The 17,813-nt window shown below is 39.4% G+C and overlaps 1 protein-coding gene across 1 annotated transcript in view; it reads right to left on the bottom strand.

Moving 5' to 3' along the window:
• Window positions 1–17,813, bottom strand: part of LOC107309458 (sodium-dependent neutral amino acid transporter B(0)AT1) — a 21,004-nt gene extending 3,191 nt beyond the window's left edge. Inside the window, exons 1-10 of the mRNA XM_015854284.2 lie at window positions 17,506–17,813; window positions 10,458–10,598; window positions 9,114–9,251; window positions 7,171–7,352; window positions 6,586–6,696; window positions 5,597–5,709; window positions 3,834–3,962; window positions 2,364–2,520; window positions 1,215–1,419; window positions 423–582 (exon numbers count right to left, since the gene is read on the bottom strand). Of these exons, the coding sequence (XP_015709770.2) occupies window positions 423–582; window positions 1,215–1,419; window positions 2,364–2,520; window positions 3,834–3,962; window positions 5,597–5,709; window positions 6,586–6,696; window positions 7,171–7,352; window positions 9,114–9,251; window positions 10,458–10,598; window positions 17,506–17,707 (1,538 nt within the window). The 5' untranslated portion in view covers window positions 17,708–17,813. The remainder of the gene's footprint in view (window positions 1–422; window positions 583–1,214; window positions 1,420–2,363; window positions 2,521–3,833; window positions 3,963–5,596; window positions 5,710–6,585; window positions 6,697–7,170; window positions 7,353–9,113; window positions 9,252–10,457; window positions 10,599–17,505) is intronic.

The following is a 17,813-nucleotide window of genomic DNA, read 5'->3' as shown; positions in this document are numbered from 1 at the left end:
CTTGTGCTTTGCTTCCGCTAATTAAATACTTTATGCAGTTCTTCAGATGAAGGTTTGCTGTAAACGTTGCCATATTTACAACATTAATGAGTTATAGTGGCATTAATGCACTTAGTAACGCTTGATATTCTCTTCCAGCATTTTAGGAACGTATTTATTTTAGCTGATTGTTACAGAAGATTATCTGTCACAATGCATTAACGAAATAGCTTAAATCTTTCACATACAAGCAGCAATCCCCACCAAATTCCTAACAAAGCACCATTTCTTCTACATCATATAAGCCACCCTAAACTACAGTTGCATAATTCCAGTGACTTCTATAACAGAAGTGTTGTGCACTGAGTTGCAGCAGAACTGCAGCTATACAACTACTCAATATATAAACTACTGTCTAATGATGTTTAACTTGTGTTTCATACCTGTCTATTCCATAAATGTAGACAACTGAGAACATCTCACAGAAGGCGATTATTAGCAAAGGAATGGAGCCAGCAAAACTGTCAAACAGAGCAAGCCAGTAATTGCCAGACCTCAGGACAAAAATGAAAGCTATCAAGTAAGACCCTAAGCAGACGATACCTACAAAAAACAGAATACAAAACAGCAGCACATTTAGACACAAAACCAAAAGTAACCAAAGAATCAACCATAAACCAGGGAAACTGGGTGGACTGCTGGGTTCCTCATGCGTACTGAGAAGTTGCTTGTATCAGAACATTGTGGCCATGTCCAGGTGAGCAGGGCAGTCACTGCTGTTGCAGAACTATGTCATTTTGTAGAAGGCTTCCAGAGGAAAAGTACCTGCTAGGGAACTGAGAACAAGTCTGGTAGAGAACTGAGCCACATGCCCCTTGAGCAGAAGCATTTTCTGGGTATCCAACACAAAATGCACAAGATCAGAATATCTTCTATTCCAAAAGATTCCTCACATGGTGCTGCTATAAGCATTGAGATTCAAGGACTACAGGGAAGGCCCTTCGTTTCCATTTTTGGTCACTACTCAATTCTAGCCTGAATAAAGCCTCACTGGATCTTTTCTGTATGTACATATATATGTGTGTATGTAAATAAATATATATATAGGCCCCAAATTGTTTATCAATTTTAGGACAAACTTGCCCATAATTCTGTTTGGGTAACACTGCATTTTTTAGCATATCAGTTGTTAATTGAATGGGGTGGAGATCACTTGTCTCTGATAAAGCACTTACCTGTAACAAGTTCTTTAGGCCATTTAGGGGGTACGATCTTCAGATCTTGTAAAGGCACAAGCACACCTTCTACATTTCCAAACATAGATGACAAACCCAAGCAGAAGAGCATGATGAAGAAGAGGATGGACCACAAAGGTGAGACAGGCATCTTGGTGATAGCTTCAGTGAAGACAATAAAGGCTAAGCCGGTTCCTTCAACTCCCTGCATAAGATTTCAGAAGCTCCAAAAATTTGCTTCGTTAACATCACACAGCCTTTAAATTTACATCTATAGTCACTGGAGTTGGTGTACACACTACAGCATGCAACAGTAATTATACTTTCTTTTTCCACAAAGACCTCCAAAGTGCAGCAATGTATTCACTGTAATTAGAATACAAACCCTATTTCAAACTGGATATACAAACTGGAAAACAAAAAGCTGTATAATTCCATTTCCAATGCAGAGCAGCTGTGGTATTCCATTCCTGGAGGTGCTCAAGGCCAGGTTGGATGGGGCCCTGAGCAGCTGAGCTGGTGGGGGGCAGCCCTGCCCATGTCAGGGGTAGGGCTGGGTGGGCTTTGAGGTCCTTTTCAGCCTGAACCATTCTATGGTTCTATAATTCCAATTTAGCCTTGATAACCTGTTTGTCCTAGCATAGTTCTGCCATCCGTAAAGTACTACTACTAAGAGCAACTGTGGTGGAAAGTGGTAGCAATGATGAGCTGTTCATCAAAGGATGATATAAACCAAAAGAAACTTTTATGACCAGTGAGAGGGCTGTTTGTACATCACATGTACCAGAAGCTGCCACCATGGCTGCAGACAGGTAGCGGTATAGAAATGCCTGCTGATGTTTTGACAGCTACAGCAGGTCATAATTGAAAGAATTTTTCAGAGGAGTTGAATCACTTTTAAAATGCCTCTCTCTTCAAAAGCAAAACAATATCCTATGGAATAAAAGGAAGTAATATTTTAGCCCAAGAGCATTCCAAGCAAACCTCAATAGGTAGAAACATAGTTAAGAAAACGAAAAAAATACAATGCCAAAAAAACACCTCTCATCCACACTCATAATGAAAAATGTTAATAGATTAAGAATAAAAACGTTGCTACAGTTTTTGCAGTATGAATGGTATCGGTATGAGATATGATGTAAAACTTACCTCACTTAATAAACTTGTCAGGTCACAGGTTTCAAAATTAAGGCTTGCAAAAGTGACAGGATCAGTCATGTTGCACAGCTGCTTCATTTGCTCAAAGTTATCCTGGGTTACATTGCCCTCTGGCAAATCAAATGCATTCATCAAGGTAAGAATATTTCTGTAAAAGTGAGATACAAGTATTTTGAAATTGCTTATTTATAACACCCTCAGTATTCATTTTAATCCTCAAGTTATTAAGAGCACAGTGTCTTTGGTAAAGAGGGTTCAAAAGAATCAAAGTCCAGGCTGGATGTGGCTCTGGGCAGCCTGGTCTGGTGGTTGGCACCCCTGCCTGTAGCAGAAGGTTGAAACTAGATGATCTTTGAGATCCTTTCAACTCAGGCCAGTCTGTGATTCTATAATTCTGTGAATCAGCTTTTGCTGCTCAGGATCAAATTAGGAAATTGGGAAGTCCAGGGGTTTCATGCAAGTGAAATTCTCTCTTTCTTTTTCCCATGTGAGCCCAATGATGTCTTTCAGTACCCAGATCACAGCTAAACGGATCAGACACTTCAGGGACTCCCACAACAGCAAGCTTCCCCTCTTTGCACTGCAAGGGATGTGCTCAGCTGTTTAGGCTGGGAAGCTCTTGGGGATGTGTCAGGTGCCTGCGGTTACACATCATGAACTTTCCCAGCTGGGTATGGGAACTAACTGGAACCTGTGACACCTGGCAGCCCAGGTGAGAAAGAAGTGGGAGTTTCTCCACTGAAATTAGGTACCTCTGTGACACCCAAGCATTTAAGCTCTGTGGGAGGCAAAGTAAACACTGAGCTGACTAAGGATATGTTGCATCTATCCCATACATTGGCTCAGCTGGCAGAGATAATTCTGAATTCTGCAATTTTTAGTAAAGTTGCTAGACAATTTTTATGTGTCTGATAAAAATTAAATGAATTAAAATGGGAAGATTAATTACTCTCTAGCTCTGGGTAGTTATGTAGCGTGCAGAATCAGTAGCAGTACTTAAGTGCCTACACTGTAGTCCAGATGTGGCCACTTCTCAGCATTATTTCATTTTGCTCTAAAACTATAGGTATTATAGTATGCTCTGATGAAAAAAATATGTCATGAACTGAATCCACCTTGACACTGGCATAAATTGTCACATTAACTGCAGTTATATCTCAAGTGTTTCAGGGAAAAAAGCCACCACCATTCAAATACAGAACGTCCTCCTCCCCTATTACTTTTGGAAACAGCAAGGAATAATGTAAAATATGGTTGCTTATACTACGTCTGTGTAGGAAATAAAGTGGCTCAGATAATTATCACTCCCTGTGAGGTTCTTTTGATTCTCTGAAGTAGTGAGCAGTCCAAAAGCACGTGTTCATGAGCTGTAGTTGTTCAGAAATGACAGAAGCATTATTGTCAGGCTAAGAAGTGCTTCAGCCAAACAAATGTGGATATTCTGCTTTTTCAATAACTTACTTGTCGAAACAGTCATCGTATCTTTCTGTGGCTCTGAATCCAATGATGGAGTATATGACAGTCGCTGCATAGATGGATGTGAAACCGTTGATCACGGAGATAATCACAGCATCTTTCTCACAGTTATTGCTGCAATTCAGAGAGAAGAGATGATGGATTTCAAACACATCCCCAAAACTGGCTACTGAGACTAACAAAAAAGTAGTTTACAGGTGTGTATGTACATCAGTATGGGCTCTAAGGTTACTTTAGTGCAGCTGTTAAAGATAGATTTGGTGAATTCAAACTCAGTGCCTTAAGCAAACTAACAGCTATGTATTTTTCTTTTTTTTTTCCTCAAATCACTCTGTGCATAAGGAATGATTGCCTTCGTTTTTTCTAAGTATCATGGCAAGTGAAATGGGAAGAGCAAAAAAGTATGTCTTCTCCTCTTTGTGCCTCACGTGCATGTATGCACACACATCTTACTGTAGGATGCAGGTAGAGTATTCTGCTGCGAGGTGAAAGATTTGGGTTTGAAATCAGCCAAGAGGAAAAAACAAAACTGTGGTATGGTGAAGATACAGTAGCCAAGAGTATTTTGGAAGGTTTTTTTGACCATTGGATGCAAGATGGCTCAAAATGTCTCTGAACTTTGGAAATACTATGGGAATGGTATGCTGAGAAAGTGGGAGAGGCAATTTATTCTGCTGAGAAAGCTAAATTGCTTTGTAGAGACTTTTCTTGTTTGTGCTGGGATGGAAAATCTGCATACCCAGAGAGGAAAGATAAAGAATCACTATGAAATTAGTTAATGGTTTTATTAGAAGGTTGTAAAACCCTGGTTATTGTATTTCTCTCGGGCAAGGCGGGGCCATTGGCATTAATCTGATGTTGTCATATTCAATTTTATGATCAGCTTCAAGAGGAGAGGAAAGCCAGCAAAGACTTGTAAGCTTTCCTGATTCGTATCATTGCAAGAAAGTCTGTAAGGGGTTGGGGGCATTGGATTGAAATTCTTTGCTGTTTCTGCTGTCATTTTTTTTTCTCACTGTAGCATGAGACAGGCTTGAATAATGTATTTCTTTCAGAGAAAGCGAGATGCTCAGGCTCCTCCTCGACACAAATGTGACCAAACCAGATATTCAAAATTTAATTTGGAGATATTTGTCAGTAATATTGGGCTCAGACAATGCCACAGAGTTTGGCTTTCAGAAAGACAATGCTGAAGGGATGGCAGCCACTGAGAAACACTGATGGCAGCTCCAATATTTTGGGAGGCAAAATGCAACACTGCATCATAATTTGGTGGTTGGGTCAGTCCGCAGGTGAAGAGTGTTGGTACTCCAAGTCTTCCTTGGCCCCTTCTCATGCATAATGGAAGGAACTGAATCTGAATTAAAAAATTCCTAAATATATCTTCTAATCCCTAAACAAAAGATTAAAGCCGTGGTCTGTGAATTGCTTTGAAATGCGTGTAGCATCAGCTGGCTTCAGCTGTGTGAAGAGGAATAGCAAAGCCATGCTCCTGGCTTGTGGCAGGTAGCCAGTCCCTGCTTTCTAGCATGACCCATTCTGTTGTTCTGTAGGAAATCAGCCAGCCCTTGGACCTGGAATCTTTGGCTCCTAAGAGCAGGGTCAGCAAGACAAATTGTGCCTTACCTGGCAGACAGGATGGTGTCCCAGACTTGTAATTACTGCATAACAGTAGGGCAGAAGTAAATAGGCTTCATTTGAAAGAATTAAATATTCGTGTAACATTTGGCTTTTGCCTCAATACTTACTGAACAGGGTTGTAACTGGAGAATGAAATGAGGCCTCCGAAGGCCAGGGAGAAAGAGTAAAACACCTGCGCACCCGCATCCAGCCACGTCACTGGGTTAGCCAGCTCAGTAACCTGGGGTATCAGACATACAATCTATGTAACATTGCTAGTCAGGCTGAATATGAGGAATTTAAAACAAGAATGTCAGACATGAAGTACTTAATATTTTTTAGAGTGTAAAAACTCAGTTCTTTTGTCAAACTTACTTTCTTTTTTTCTCAATTGCAAGCCTATCTGCAAGTTTCCTACAAGTTTCCTGAAAACTGATGAACAGCTTACTTTCTTGTAAATAGCTGACAGTTGCTGAGCCCATTTCCAGAGAAGTCAGTATTTAGCATTAGTAGTGACCACTCAGAGGTCTGCTCATGGAAAAGGAAAATCCTTTCAAATTTTGCTTAAAATCTGTTGCATAGTAAAACCATCCTAATAGGTCTTCTGTGCAGCTGTCACAATTTGATGGTTCTCCTCTCAGCTATGTGATTTGTGCTTTCAATCTAGACTCACCCCTTAACTAGGATACACGACATCCTTGGAAAAGATAGAAAGCTCCCTTGAAACAACTCCCTTGCATCTCTCAGCAATGATCCTTCTATTTTTTATAACAAATTTTGAGGGAGGAGATAGGGAAAAGGAGCATACATTTGTCTGTGTATATTTTATATCTGATGTAAAGAAAGATTCACCTGTCAGGATCAAGGCTTTTAAGACTCCTGAGGGACAGCCAGAAATATCTCTTCTCAGAGATATGATTTAGCAGAGGATTGTTAGAGTTAGGGTACCATGATTAGGCTGCGGTTGGACTTGATGATCTTTGAGGTCTTTTCCAGCCTGAGTAATTCTGATTCCATAATAAAGGCATGACCAGAGGGTTTTCATTTTCACTCAGTTGTTAATTACAGAGGGAACTCCATCGTGTTTTGGTAAGGCATAGACTAAGCAGTGACTTACATTTGGAGTGAAGAGAAACACAATTCCATTGACTGATCCTTTCAGCGTCAAGCCACGGATTAGAAAAATGGTAAGCACAAGGTATGGAAGAGTCGATGTTACATACACGGCCTGCATGAGGAGTATGTAAATAAAACACTTAGAATGAAATGCTTATCTGAGGGCGTCTCAGAATGATGTTGTTTACTTGTGCAGAGAGTTGATGTTAAGAACTGGCACACACCCAAGGAAATTTCCACAGATATGTTTTGAAGAGAACAGTCAGCAAAAGACGAGTGCCTCAATCCCGTGTTAAAGTCTAATGTTAGCGTTAACGTGGAGATACTTAAGAAGTGTTCTTCTTGGGTCTCTATGGACATGAAAGCTGAGCTGCTCACACCGATGTCCACATCAATAAAATCAGATTAAATCAGATCAACTTCTATTTCATTCACTTTCCTTCTTCAAAAAACATCCCCTATGATGACATCTGAAATTTTAGACACTCAAGAAACAGTCAGTTTCTACACTATGTTTAGACCCGCTGTAAGGATTCACAACAGCATAATGAAAATCATCTGTTTCATATAAAACAAAATAGAATACCTTTCCTGTTGTTTCAATGCCTCTGATTGTGCACACATACAGTATGCCCCATGCGCATGTTAAGCATAACAGAAGCCACCACTGTATAGTGCCTGAATCTTCAATAGATGTGGAGGTGTTTAATGTTTCTCTGTACCAGAAATAATCCACGGGAGAGCTCTTGGCACATTCTTCTACGTAATCTGTAACCACAAAATTATGGTCATTCTGCAGGTTAAATAATAAACACCAGCGTTCAAAATTATACTATGTAAAGCCAACAGATCTGTTGTTGGAAGACTTCATTGCTGAACAGTGTTTTCAAAATAGTATTGTTTAACAGGGATACAGTTGTCACTATTTTTTCTCTTAGTTAAAGTGAAAGGATTGATCCATGCCTAATTCGACCATTCTTTGAAGCTCTTTCAAAGATTCTTCTTTCTATAAGCGCTTTCTTTCTTCCAACAAGAAAAGTTAAAATCCTCTTGTGTCAAGGAAAATATGTAGAGGAACACACATGCATGTATACTGAATTGATTATTTTTTAATGTAGAAGCAGCTAGACATACATTTATAATGGTTGTGCACTTTTCACACTTCACGTCAAAGAGCACCAAAACCAGCCAAACAAAAGCCAAACCAAAGAACTGCTTTGGGCTTTCAATGTACACCCTGCTGTGTCTTGCCTAGTAAAGTCTGAGCACCTGCCCACAGCCTCTTGCAGAGTGAGAGCTCTTCACCTCCCACCAGCCAGCAATACTTCATCTTTCTGCTTCACAGGGCATCATTTAAGGGCTTGTCAGCTCAAGTTGGAGTCCAGGAGTTGAACTCCTTATGCATCCCTTCCAACTTGGGATATTCTATGATCCAACGATTCTAAGCTGGACTTCCAGCTACCTTCAAGACACTGAGCCATGCAATACACTGCCTTGCCCTGCCCTTGCATGTATCTGGAGGAGAGAAGTGCAGCCCTGAAGAGCCACTCACTGACCAATGGGAGCAATCTGCTCCATTGCTCCATGCAGTCTCAGGCAGGGCTGGTTGTGAGCAACAAAGCTGCTCTTATACCAAGAAATAATTATATTTAAAGTAGTTCACGCATATGTTTTCTTCTTCATTTCTTTTTCTTTTCAATATGCTATTAAGGGGTTTGTGGTGAAGAGATGGAAGAGCACAAACAGGGACTGCTATTGATTTTAGCACTGTGTATGTGAAAGGTGGTGTCTGGCATCTCTCACTGGTATAGACAAAACCTTGATATTTCCTCTCACGCTTTTATCAACAATTTCCATTTCTGTTCAGGTGAGAAGCTCAAAGCTGATGACAATATGCAGATACTGTTTCATAACTTCCAGATTGCTTTTGAACTCTCAACACCATTTCAGATCAGTATGGAAAACAAATTACCCATTTTACTCCTAGTTACAGGTTTAAGTTTCAAAATATAACATATAATTAGCTTTTTTTTTCTTCTTCTTCTTTTTTTTTTTTTTAAATTGTTCCAAATAGCAATGAAGTCACTTTGCCATTTCACAATATTTCTGCTACTTACTATTAGCACTGATAACTGCTGTTAAGAAACACAGAACTGCTACTCAGCAGTGTTTCAATAAGGCTGACATCTGTTAGTTACAAGAAACACATTTAAATCTGGAAAATGTTAATTCTTATGCTAAACTTGCACTTTGTGAATGTTCTGAATGTAAATACGTCTGTCAAAATCTTTCCAATGACTTCAGCTTAAAAGTCTCATATAAAACATCCATGCTGGCCTCAAAGATCTTTACCTTATCTTTACATATACTGATCTTTATATAGTGTGTATATATTTTTACAGAACACAAATATTAAAATAGCACAGTATTCCTGACAGTACTGGCCTATCTTACTGTTGTCTTACAGAAAAAGCCCTAGAAACAAAAAATTGTGCTATGAAACAAAATGCAACATTTCATAGAACATACCTGTTCTGTTGTCAGTGAGAGGACAGGTACTCCAAGGCAGGGGCTCTTGGAAGGAGTTGAAGAAATACCACATTACCCAAGCAATGATAGTATTGTAGTACAGACTCACCAGGAAAGATACACACATTGCTGCTATGCCTGAAAAATAACAAAAATTAGATTTCAATGTAAATTTCAGAGTTCTTTAAGACATACACAAATATATATATATATATATATAGTGAGAATATAAAAAAAAAGAGAAACCGTAAAAGATCATTTCAACCAGACATATGAATATAAAAGCAGCTTTGACAAATCTTAATTTGAGGGTATGAAAATACATCCTGTCTTTAGATTGTCACTGCAAAGAAAGATGCTTTTATTTCCTTCCCTCTCCAAAATATGGCAAAAATGAAGTTAACACTTAAGGAACTCCAAGGGCAGAATTAACACCACTTTTTTCAGTGTGCAGAATGGAGCACGCTCACTAAAATGGGGATTACAAGTTCAAGTCCCAACTCTGGGTCCAAGTATGGATCATGGTATGAGCCTCATCTTGTTACTCTTCAGCATTTACCAACCCTCCTCACCATCCTAATTCCATGGTTAGTGGCCTATCCACTCTCTTCTTTACTCTTTCTTTTGAATGTAGGATTTATCGCTGTGAATGTGTGACCCAAAGGCAGGACAGATTAGTCCTACACACATATGAAGCCTAAAATTACTCTGTGAGTGAAGCTGATGCAAATGTAGGAGCCAAGTTTATGGGTAAGCTAACTCCCACCAGTGAAACAGTTCCTATTCAGTCTTGCCTTCTGGTATTTAGGAAATCTGAGAAGCTAAGTATATGCACAGATGAACCGAATTTTTCCTAAATGTGATTGTCTTTCTCTTCCACAATGTCACCACAAAGGTAGGCAAAGCTGTGGGGCTAGTCTTATTTCTTATGGGACGTTTAGCAGCTGGGAGGCACAGTCTGTGAAAAGCTGTAGGAATCAAATTAGTATCTCTCCTTCTCCATTTGTTCCCAAGCAATCTGTTGTGACTTCTCTGTGAGAGAGTAAATGCTAATGATTAGGTCCTGAAAGCTCTTAGGTTCAGAAGATTTTGAAAAACTCTGCAAGCCGTATCTTTTGTAACTGATTAACAGACACAGTTGTTGCATCAGTAATCTTAACTGTCTGTATCCCTTTCAAGTGTGTGATGATCACAGAACCACAGAGTGTCATGGCTGAGGTTGGAAAGTTCCTCTGGAGGTCATCCAGTCCAACCAGAATTCAGCACACCAAAACAGAAGTCTGAAGCTTTGTTCTTAGTTCTAGTGCTTTATTACACGGCTTTTTATATCCTCATCAGACTTACCAACACCTTTCAGGGTAGGGTGAATGGAACTCCAGACTCCCACACTGCCTTTCCTCAGCCTTTGGCCAATGGCAAACTCAAGATGGAGCAGGGGGATACCCTCCAGAATCAACAAAATCAGGAAAGGGATCATGAAGGCTCCTGTAATGGACAAGAAAAAAGAAGTTCTTCCTGTCACTGACATACAACAGTAAAGCACAAACTTCAGCTCTTCTGGGTTTTCAAACAGTGAGCTGTGGAAACCCTTCTCTGATTTATCTACAGTATCTCTGAATAACATCCAAGAAGGAGACCTCATTATGTGTGGTTTCAGTCAGGAATTCTTATCCTTCCCACGCTGCAAACACACATCTAAATTATTCACTCCCAAGGTTAAACTCTGAAGGAGCCACCTTTGGATTGGCAATGGAGGTAAAACAATTACTTTCCTGGAATGACTTTCATTTTTTTTCAGTAAAAGTTATAGTTTTATAACTGTGAATCATCCGAATTATAAGTAGTTGTTGAATGAGCTAAGAAAAGATTAGGCGGGAGCATGGAGCAAGGTGCCAGCCCCAGTAAGGTTGTCTCCATAGAATGACCAATAACTCTTCCTGAAAACTGTATAAAACAACTGTTATGTTCTAGTAGAAGAGATCTGAAGTTCAGGGTTTAAACCTTGTTAATTATGACAAGGCTGGTTAGTATGGGACATCGTTCTTTTTTTTCTTAGTAGACTGCACCTGAAACATGTAGATAACAAATAACATCACACTGGAATACCAAAGTTCAGAGTCAACTGCTTGAAAACAATGTCCTAGTAGACTTATAGCTGAATGTCATTACAAACTACCATCAGCTTCCTAATCACAGACAGTAAATAATATAGGTACGTGAACACAAAATTGCAGAACACTATATGAACTGTTCGTGTCTGGGTACCTGTTGACTTTTTCCTTATGTACGCAATGAAACTGTATAGAAAATGACAGAGGAAATTTGTAAATTGGGAAATATAGTTTTGAATCACAGGCAGTTGAATAGTTTTGAAAGACATATAGTATGTGCTCAACTGCTTCACTGTGTATCTTCATAGTGGCATACACACAAGAGTTCTAGAAACAATCTGTATCACAAAGACTTCATTTTGAATGAAGTCCGCTAAAATCAACATTGCTGTTTCAAATGGTCACTATTATAGTGAAATTAGCCAGCTATGCTCTTTTTTTTTCTACTCTCATGGAGCTGAAACAGTTCTATTTATTCACCTATCTTTGATTTACATTTTAAAGACTTGGTAATCAGTGTTGATACTAACATTTAAAAGCATGAAACGCTATTCAGAATGCCGAGCACTTTGGAAATGTACATGCCGCACCTCAGGTTGAATGACTAACCACTGATGCACGACAAAATATGTTTCTGTTGAATTCAAAAAGTAATTGTGTAGACACAATCTTCCCAGAGTTCTTTAGGGCATTTCATTTAGCAACACAAAAACTTCATACTCAAAATCTGAAACTATTCAAAATCACTGTAGCTCATTTGATATGCATTAAAAATTGGCTATCGCTGTAAAAACAAGACAGACAGACTGAAGAGGTCTCAAAAGAGAGACAAAAGAATAAATAATTTGGGGCATGGTTTTTCTTACTGAAAAAATGAACTGATATTTGTAAAGTTTGCTAAACTTCCAGCTCTACTGACTCTCAGTTTCTTCAGTGTCACTGTGTTGATTTGGTAGATGCAGTATGTACACATCATCATGAAGAACAGTATTCCATTTGCTTTCTTCCCCACTTTGCATGTCTGATCTTCCTTTCCCTTTTCCAGAAACCAGGTAGTCCTTGCAGCTACAGGTTAGTTCAAGGTGCCCCAGACTGTTACTCTCTCACTTCAGAGGAAAATCAGGACATTTATAACACCAGAAAGGAATGGAGGATGGTGGTCCAGCCTAGACTTGGGGAAACTGAACTACTACTACCCTGGGCCACTGGTAACAATGCATAGGAGTTAATCAACAGTTTGTCCCATTTTGTCTTTATAGACCTGCTTAGCTGTGCTGGAACATGATCTGATATGCACTTAAGGGCCCCTCTCAATCTGATAAGACATGCAGTGCATGCAGATTTGGCTCTGAAGAGTTTGTACTCTAATGATACTCCACCCTATTCCTGTAAGTAACTTTTCTCCCATCTGCTTTATTCTTGCTTTCACAGATAGCAGGACTTATGCAGTGTACATGGTAAGTGTTCTCTCACCATTCTGATCCATCTCTGTAAATCCTGGTGACTTTGTCCCTGCATGGGAGTGTCAGTGGGACAACTCCCCCATACACAGCCTCTATCCTTTCATGGACTTCAAGTTATTTATTTATGTATGGATATAAATCTGGTAGAAATATGTAATCTTCTCCTATCTTAGATCAGGTTGGCTCACACTTGCCATCATGTCCCACTCTGTCACAGAGCTCTGCTGAGCTTAAGATGAGACAAGTACAAGATGACTGTGTTTATACCAGCAATTTCAGTTCCATAGTGTTCTCTCAGTTTTATACCAGAATTCCAAGACACTTCATAATAGTCTACAACCTGACCCTACAGATTTGTATGCCTTCTCCATCTTAATCTTGCCTTATTAGCTTCTATTTTGGGTGCTGGACAGGCTTCTATCATACATCAGTCTCACTTTTCTCTGATAAAGACCTTTATCAGAGAAAAAGATAAAAGATTAAAGATCAGCAATGAATCACAGAATGCCTTGATCTGGAAGGGATCTAGGACAATCATCAAGACTCCTGGCTCCACACAGGACAAAATGGGAGTTAAACCACAAATCTGAAACTGCTGTCCTAACACTCCTTGTGTTCCCATAGCTTGGAGCTATGCCAGCTACCCTGGGCAGCCTGTTCCATGCCCATTGCCCTCGGGTGCAGAACTTTTCCCTAATCCCCACCCTAACTCTCTCCTGACACAGCTCTGTGTCATTCCCCTGGGCCTTGTTGCTACTGCCAGAGAGCAGACCTCAGTGCTGCCCCTCAGCTCCCCTTGTGAGGGGCTATAGACCACCATCAGTATCCATATAGTTACCTGATCCAAATACTCCTCATTTGCACTCCTTTTCACCCTTTGAATCTCAACTTGCAAGAATGGACTGGCACTTAGTTCTGCTAAGGTAAACTTCCTAATCATCTTTACTCCTAAGAGAGACACGTCTCTATTCTTAATCGGGCCACAATGAGATCTTTTAAGGATTTCATTAGGAATTCTCACCCTGGTCAAAGATCTTGTTGTATAACAAAGTAAACAGCCTTTATAGTAATTTCAACCTATGGCCACTTGTTTCTTATCATACTTACCAAGAAAAACAGTATTTTTTTTGTAATTATCACCTCTGCTAGCAAAAGTGTGAAGATCAGGCCATCCTCTATGAAGAATTAGAAGCATTTCCTTATGAAACATTTCCTTTAGCAATCATTCAAAGGTAGTATCAATTTTTCACTTTCAAGTAGGAAGCAGGCTGATTTATATTCTGTCTCAGGCTCCATTTTTTCCATGGCTGAGGCATTATTGCAAATCTTAACTGCAAAGTGCACCTCCACTCACCCAGCTCTAGCAGGCTGGATAGACACTGAGCTTCACTCTCTGAGGCAATGAGATTCAGGAATAGCTCTGTCCCTACACAAAGAACTCTCTCAGTGGACAGCATGATATATTGCTCCAAGTTTCCCAATATTAAGCCATCTTCTGTGGCAAGAGGACATGCCACAAGTGCTTCATCAGCTCCAGTGGATTTCCTGAGGCCTCAGGATACGTACAAGAGGTACTTTTATTAAAGTGATGTAAAAGAAGTCTTTAAACATTACATGCTCTTGAGACAGCAAAGGGACTCCATGACCTTCTTTGCACAGATACAGAAAGAAAAAGGATGTCACCTAATAGTAATAATTAATACACTATAAATATATATAAATAATGAGCAGCTGTTCCAGTCTGAAGTTTCTCCAGCTGAGATTTTGCATTCTGATCCTTCCTTAGTACTGTATTACAGAGCACATATTTGTGCATCTGTAGAGCTACTACATCTTTTTTTGTAAGAAGTGTAAGCTAAGATTTTCTAATGTAAAATTGGAAAGAAAAAAAAAAAGAAAGACATTCACAGAAAAGGGAACACAGGTAAATTTCAGACTGAGATGTTCACATTATCATATCCTGAATGCTCAGTGGTAGTTAGAATACCAGTCCCAGAGAGGAAGCTACCCTGTATTGACTGCTGGTGTCTTCGTCACCACTTCATTTAGTGTGTCACACATGGAGATGTAAAAGTGGCAGTGTTTACTAGAGACATACGTGAGCTGTAGACGTAGAGACTTATTTTTATTGATGGATTAAACATTAAATATACATCCTCTTTTTTATAATGCTCATCGGGGATGAAACAAAAATGCTTAACAGTTGATTAAATGACATGTTGCTCAATAACGATTAAACAAAAGCTACGTGTATTGTCAGAGATAGCGATCATGTGAGAGGAAGTCTCAATCTCATTACACGATTGAAAGCACTGGGGCAAACACTGTAGCTTTTACATCATGTGTATATTGAGGTCTAGTTTGTCGGTGGTAATGACGTATTTACCGATTTTAAGACTCAAATTATTTTTAAAAAGATGGAATATGCTCTATTGTACTATTTATTTTTTTAACTGTAGTAAATCATTGTTAAAAATACAAACTTATAACCTACAGCAATGAAAGGAAATCATGTAAGCATCAGTTTCTTTTTCTGTGTTTGGATATAGTTAAAATGTGACCATAGTTTTGTGTGCGGGGAGAGGCAGCCCTCAAATAATTCTGTTTTTAAACAGAAACATTTGGAAATAAGAGTTGTCTATATAACATTGTCTTCCTATGTACCTCCAACAAAGGCAGTTTTTCTCCCCCAGCCCCCCAAGAAGTATCTACCTTCAAACAAGTTTATCAACTACAAGGGTGTATTTTGTAAATCCCTCTGCTTCATTTACATTTCATGAGGAATATAAAATGTGCAGATGCTGATTCACAGACTAGATGGACATACAACTTAATCCTGAAGAGTCCTTGCTTAAAATATACACCCTTGCTAGCAGACCTCACTAGTGATAAATGGATTCAAACTATGGTCCATGTAACTTGTATCTTAAAAAATAAAGAAGCTAAGGTTGCAATTCTAGCCACTCTGAAAGTATCTCCATGAGGTAACTTACACAGCCTTGAATCCACATGTACTTTATGAGATAACCTATGGTTCCGTGATGACTAAGGACTTGTTCTTATCCTTTGTCTCTTCATATCTTCCCTCGTACTTCTTCATACCTCTCTTCATACCTTCCCTGGTCCAAGGCATCAGGGCCCCAGCAGATCTGAGCACTGAACATGGTGCATGACAGCCAGCAGTCTATGTTTCATGCAGCAGGTTCTTACCCTGCTCTTAAAGCATTTGGGAGCTATCCCTGAGAAACAGGAATGGGAATGGCTGAGGGGACTGCGGTACCATTGTTTAAACATTTAACCTCCTAAGGAGAAATCTTGGTACAGGCTTAGATGTTCCTTTCTCCTCATATGGCAGTGAAGTGCTGAAATATGGTAAAAACCATCACAGGTGCTGGATTAGCCTGCTTCCTAGTCAACCTGCAAGGAGCATGTACTTTGTCTGGGTTAACCTGGAAAAAGCTGCATAACTAATTCTATCATACACAGAATGAGGGTTAGGACTCTTCTCCTTCAACATGTAAACCTTTTGTTACAAAAGCTGGCAATGCTGCAAATGACCTTCACCTCAGTCTGTACGCCCTAAACACCAGTCAATGTTTAAAAAGAACCTTAGTAATAGAAACATTTATTCTTGAAGGCGAGTTATCTGAATAATGTGTAGCCAGATGCCCCTGAGTTTGTATTGGTAACTCTTGACAAAGCCCTCCTTGGTCCCTGCTACAACCAGCAGGATCAATTCTTAAACATCTCTCTATGTACATTTAATGAAAGTTACTTCAAAACGTGAATCTTTAAGACACACATTTTCTCTTTTTTCCTTCAGAATCAAATATTCCAAAAGAATAAACACTTTACTCATATCCCGGAGTGCAATGAAGATGGAAAGTTGGTAGCAGGTAGAATAGACTTTCAGAAAACTGTCAAGGACATGGCAAGCTCCTGGTGCTGAAATATAGCTGTATGCATCATTACCAACTTGACAGCTTGATTCAATATGCAAGCTACTGCTGAGCTGCCCCAAATCTATCACTTGCTAGAGCAGTAGATGTGAGGAACAAACACAAATAAGATTCTCTGTCAAAATACCTACATTTGGCCCATATTCAGGTTCTCATCTGAAATAAGTTACATACTGCTTCCCTAAAGAAAATTCAGGTTCAAGACAAATCTGCACATGTAATACTGTTTGAGAGGGAAAGTAGACACAATGTGTTATTAATATTGTCATATAATATTTAAGCAATGATCCAGCTTAAGGTCATCTTTAAGAACTAACAGCAAATCAGGGAAATAAGTCTTCTATGATACGATCAGTTAGTCCTAGCTCCTCAGTAAATTAAATGGTAAACAACATGTATTTGGAATTTGAATGACTTAATAACATTAACTTCTAAAAAAAAGAGTCAACTACTTCTGTGCTGTTGCTTCTCATGTTGTAAATCGCTTGCACTCTGACTCTACAGCCAATACACAGATCATTCAAAAACCAGTGAAAACCCTATTATGAAAAGATCATTTAGAATCGTGATTAGAATTTTAAACTGAGAAAACATACTGCTTACATGACAGTGCAAGGCTGATTGCATCAATCACATGTCTCAAAATAAAAACAGTCCCTTCTCTCTTGTCACCAATGTGACTTTAGTGGATGTTTACAACCTGTGAAATAACCTTCTCCATCAGACAGTCTTCTCTAGAGAGGACCATCACTGTCTCTATAGGAAATGACCTGTTCTAAACAAAGTATTCCACTATTTGTTTCCCAAAAGTGAATTTAAACCTAGCTTATACCCAGCATTAGTTAAGATAAAGACATACCTCCTCCATGGCTCTGGCAGAGATACGGAAACCGCCACACGTTTCCTAAGCCAACACAAAACCCTACACAAGTCAGCATGTACTGAGCCTTGTTGTCCCATTTAGGTCTGGAGTCGGCCTCTTCTTTCTCAAGGACTTCAAGTTCTGTATGGGAAGGTATTCTGTCCTCCAGACCAGGATTGGGTAGCTGTAACTTCACCATGTTTTAAATTTCCTGCCCGAAAAAGCTCCCACAGCAAAGAGTTTGTGAAACAGGCAGCTAGTTAGAAATCTGCACAAAAAGAGACCATCTATTTGCTGTCTTCAGC

This window comes from Coturnix japonica, chromosome 2 (genome assembly GCF_054131305.1).
Source record: "Coturnix japonica strain WE chromosome 2, WE-NBRP24, whole genome shotgun sequence".
Classification (NCBI taxonomy): Eukaryota; Metazoa; Chordata; class Aves; order Galliformes; family Phasianidae; genus Coturnix; species Coturnix japonica.
Note: the sequence above shows the minus strand (reverse complement) of the source record. Positions and strands in the feature narration are given on the sequence as shown.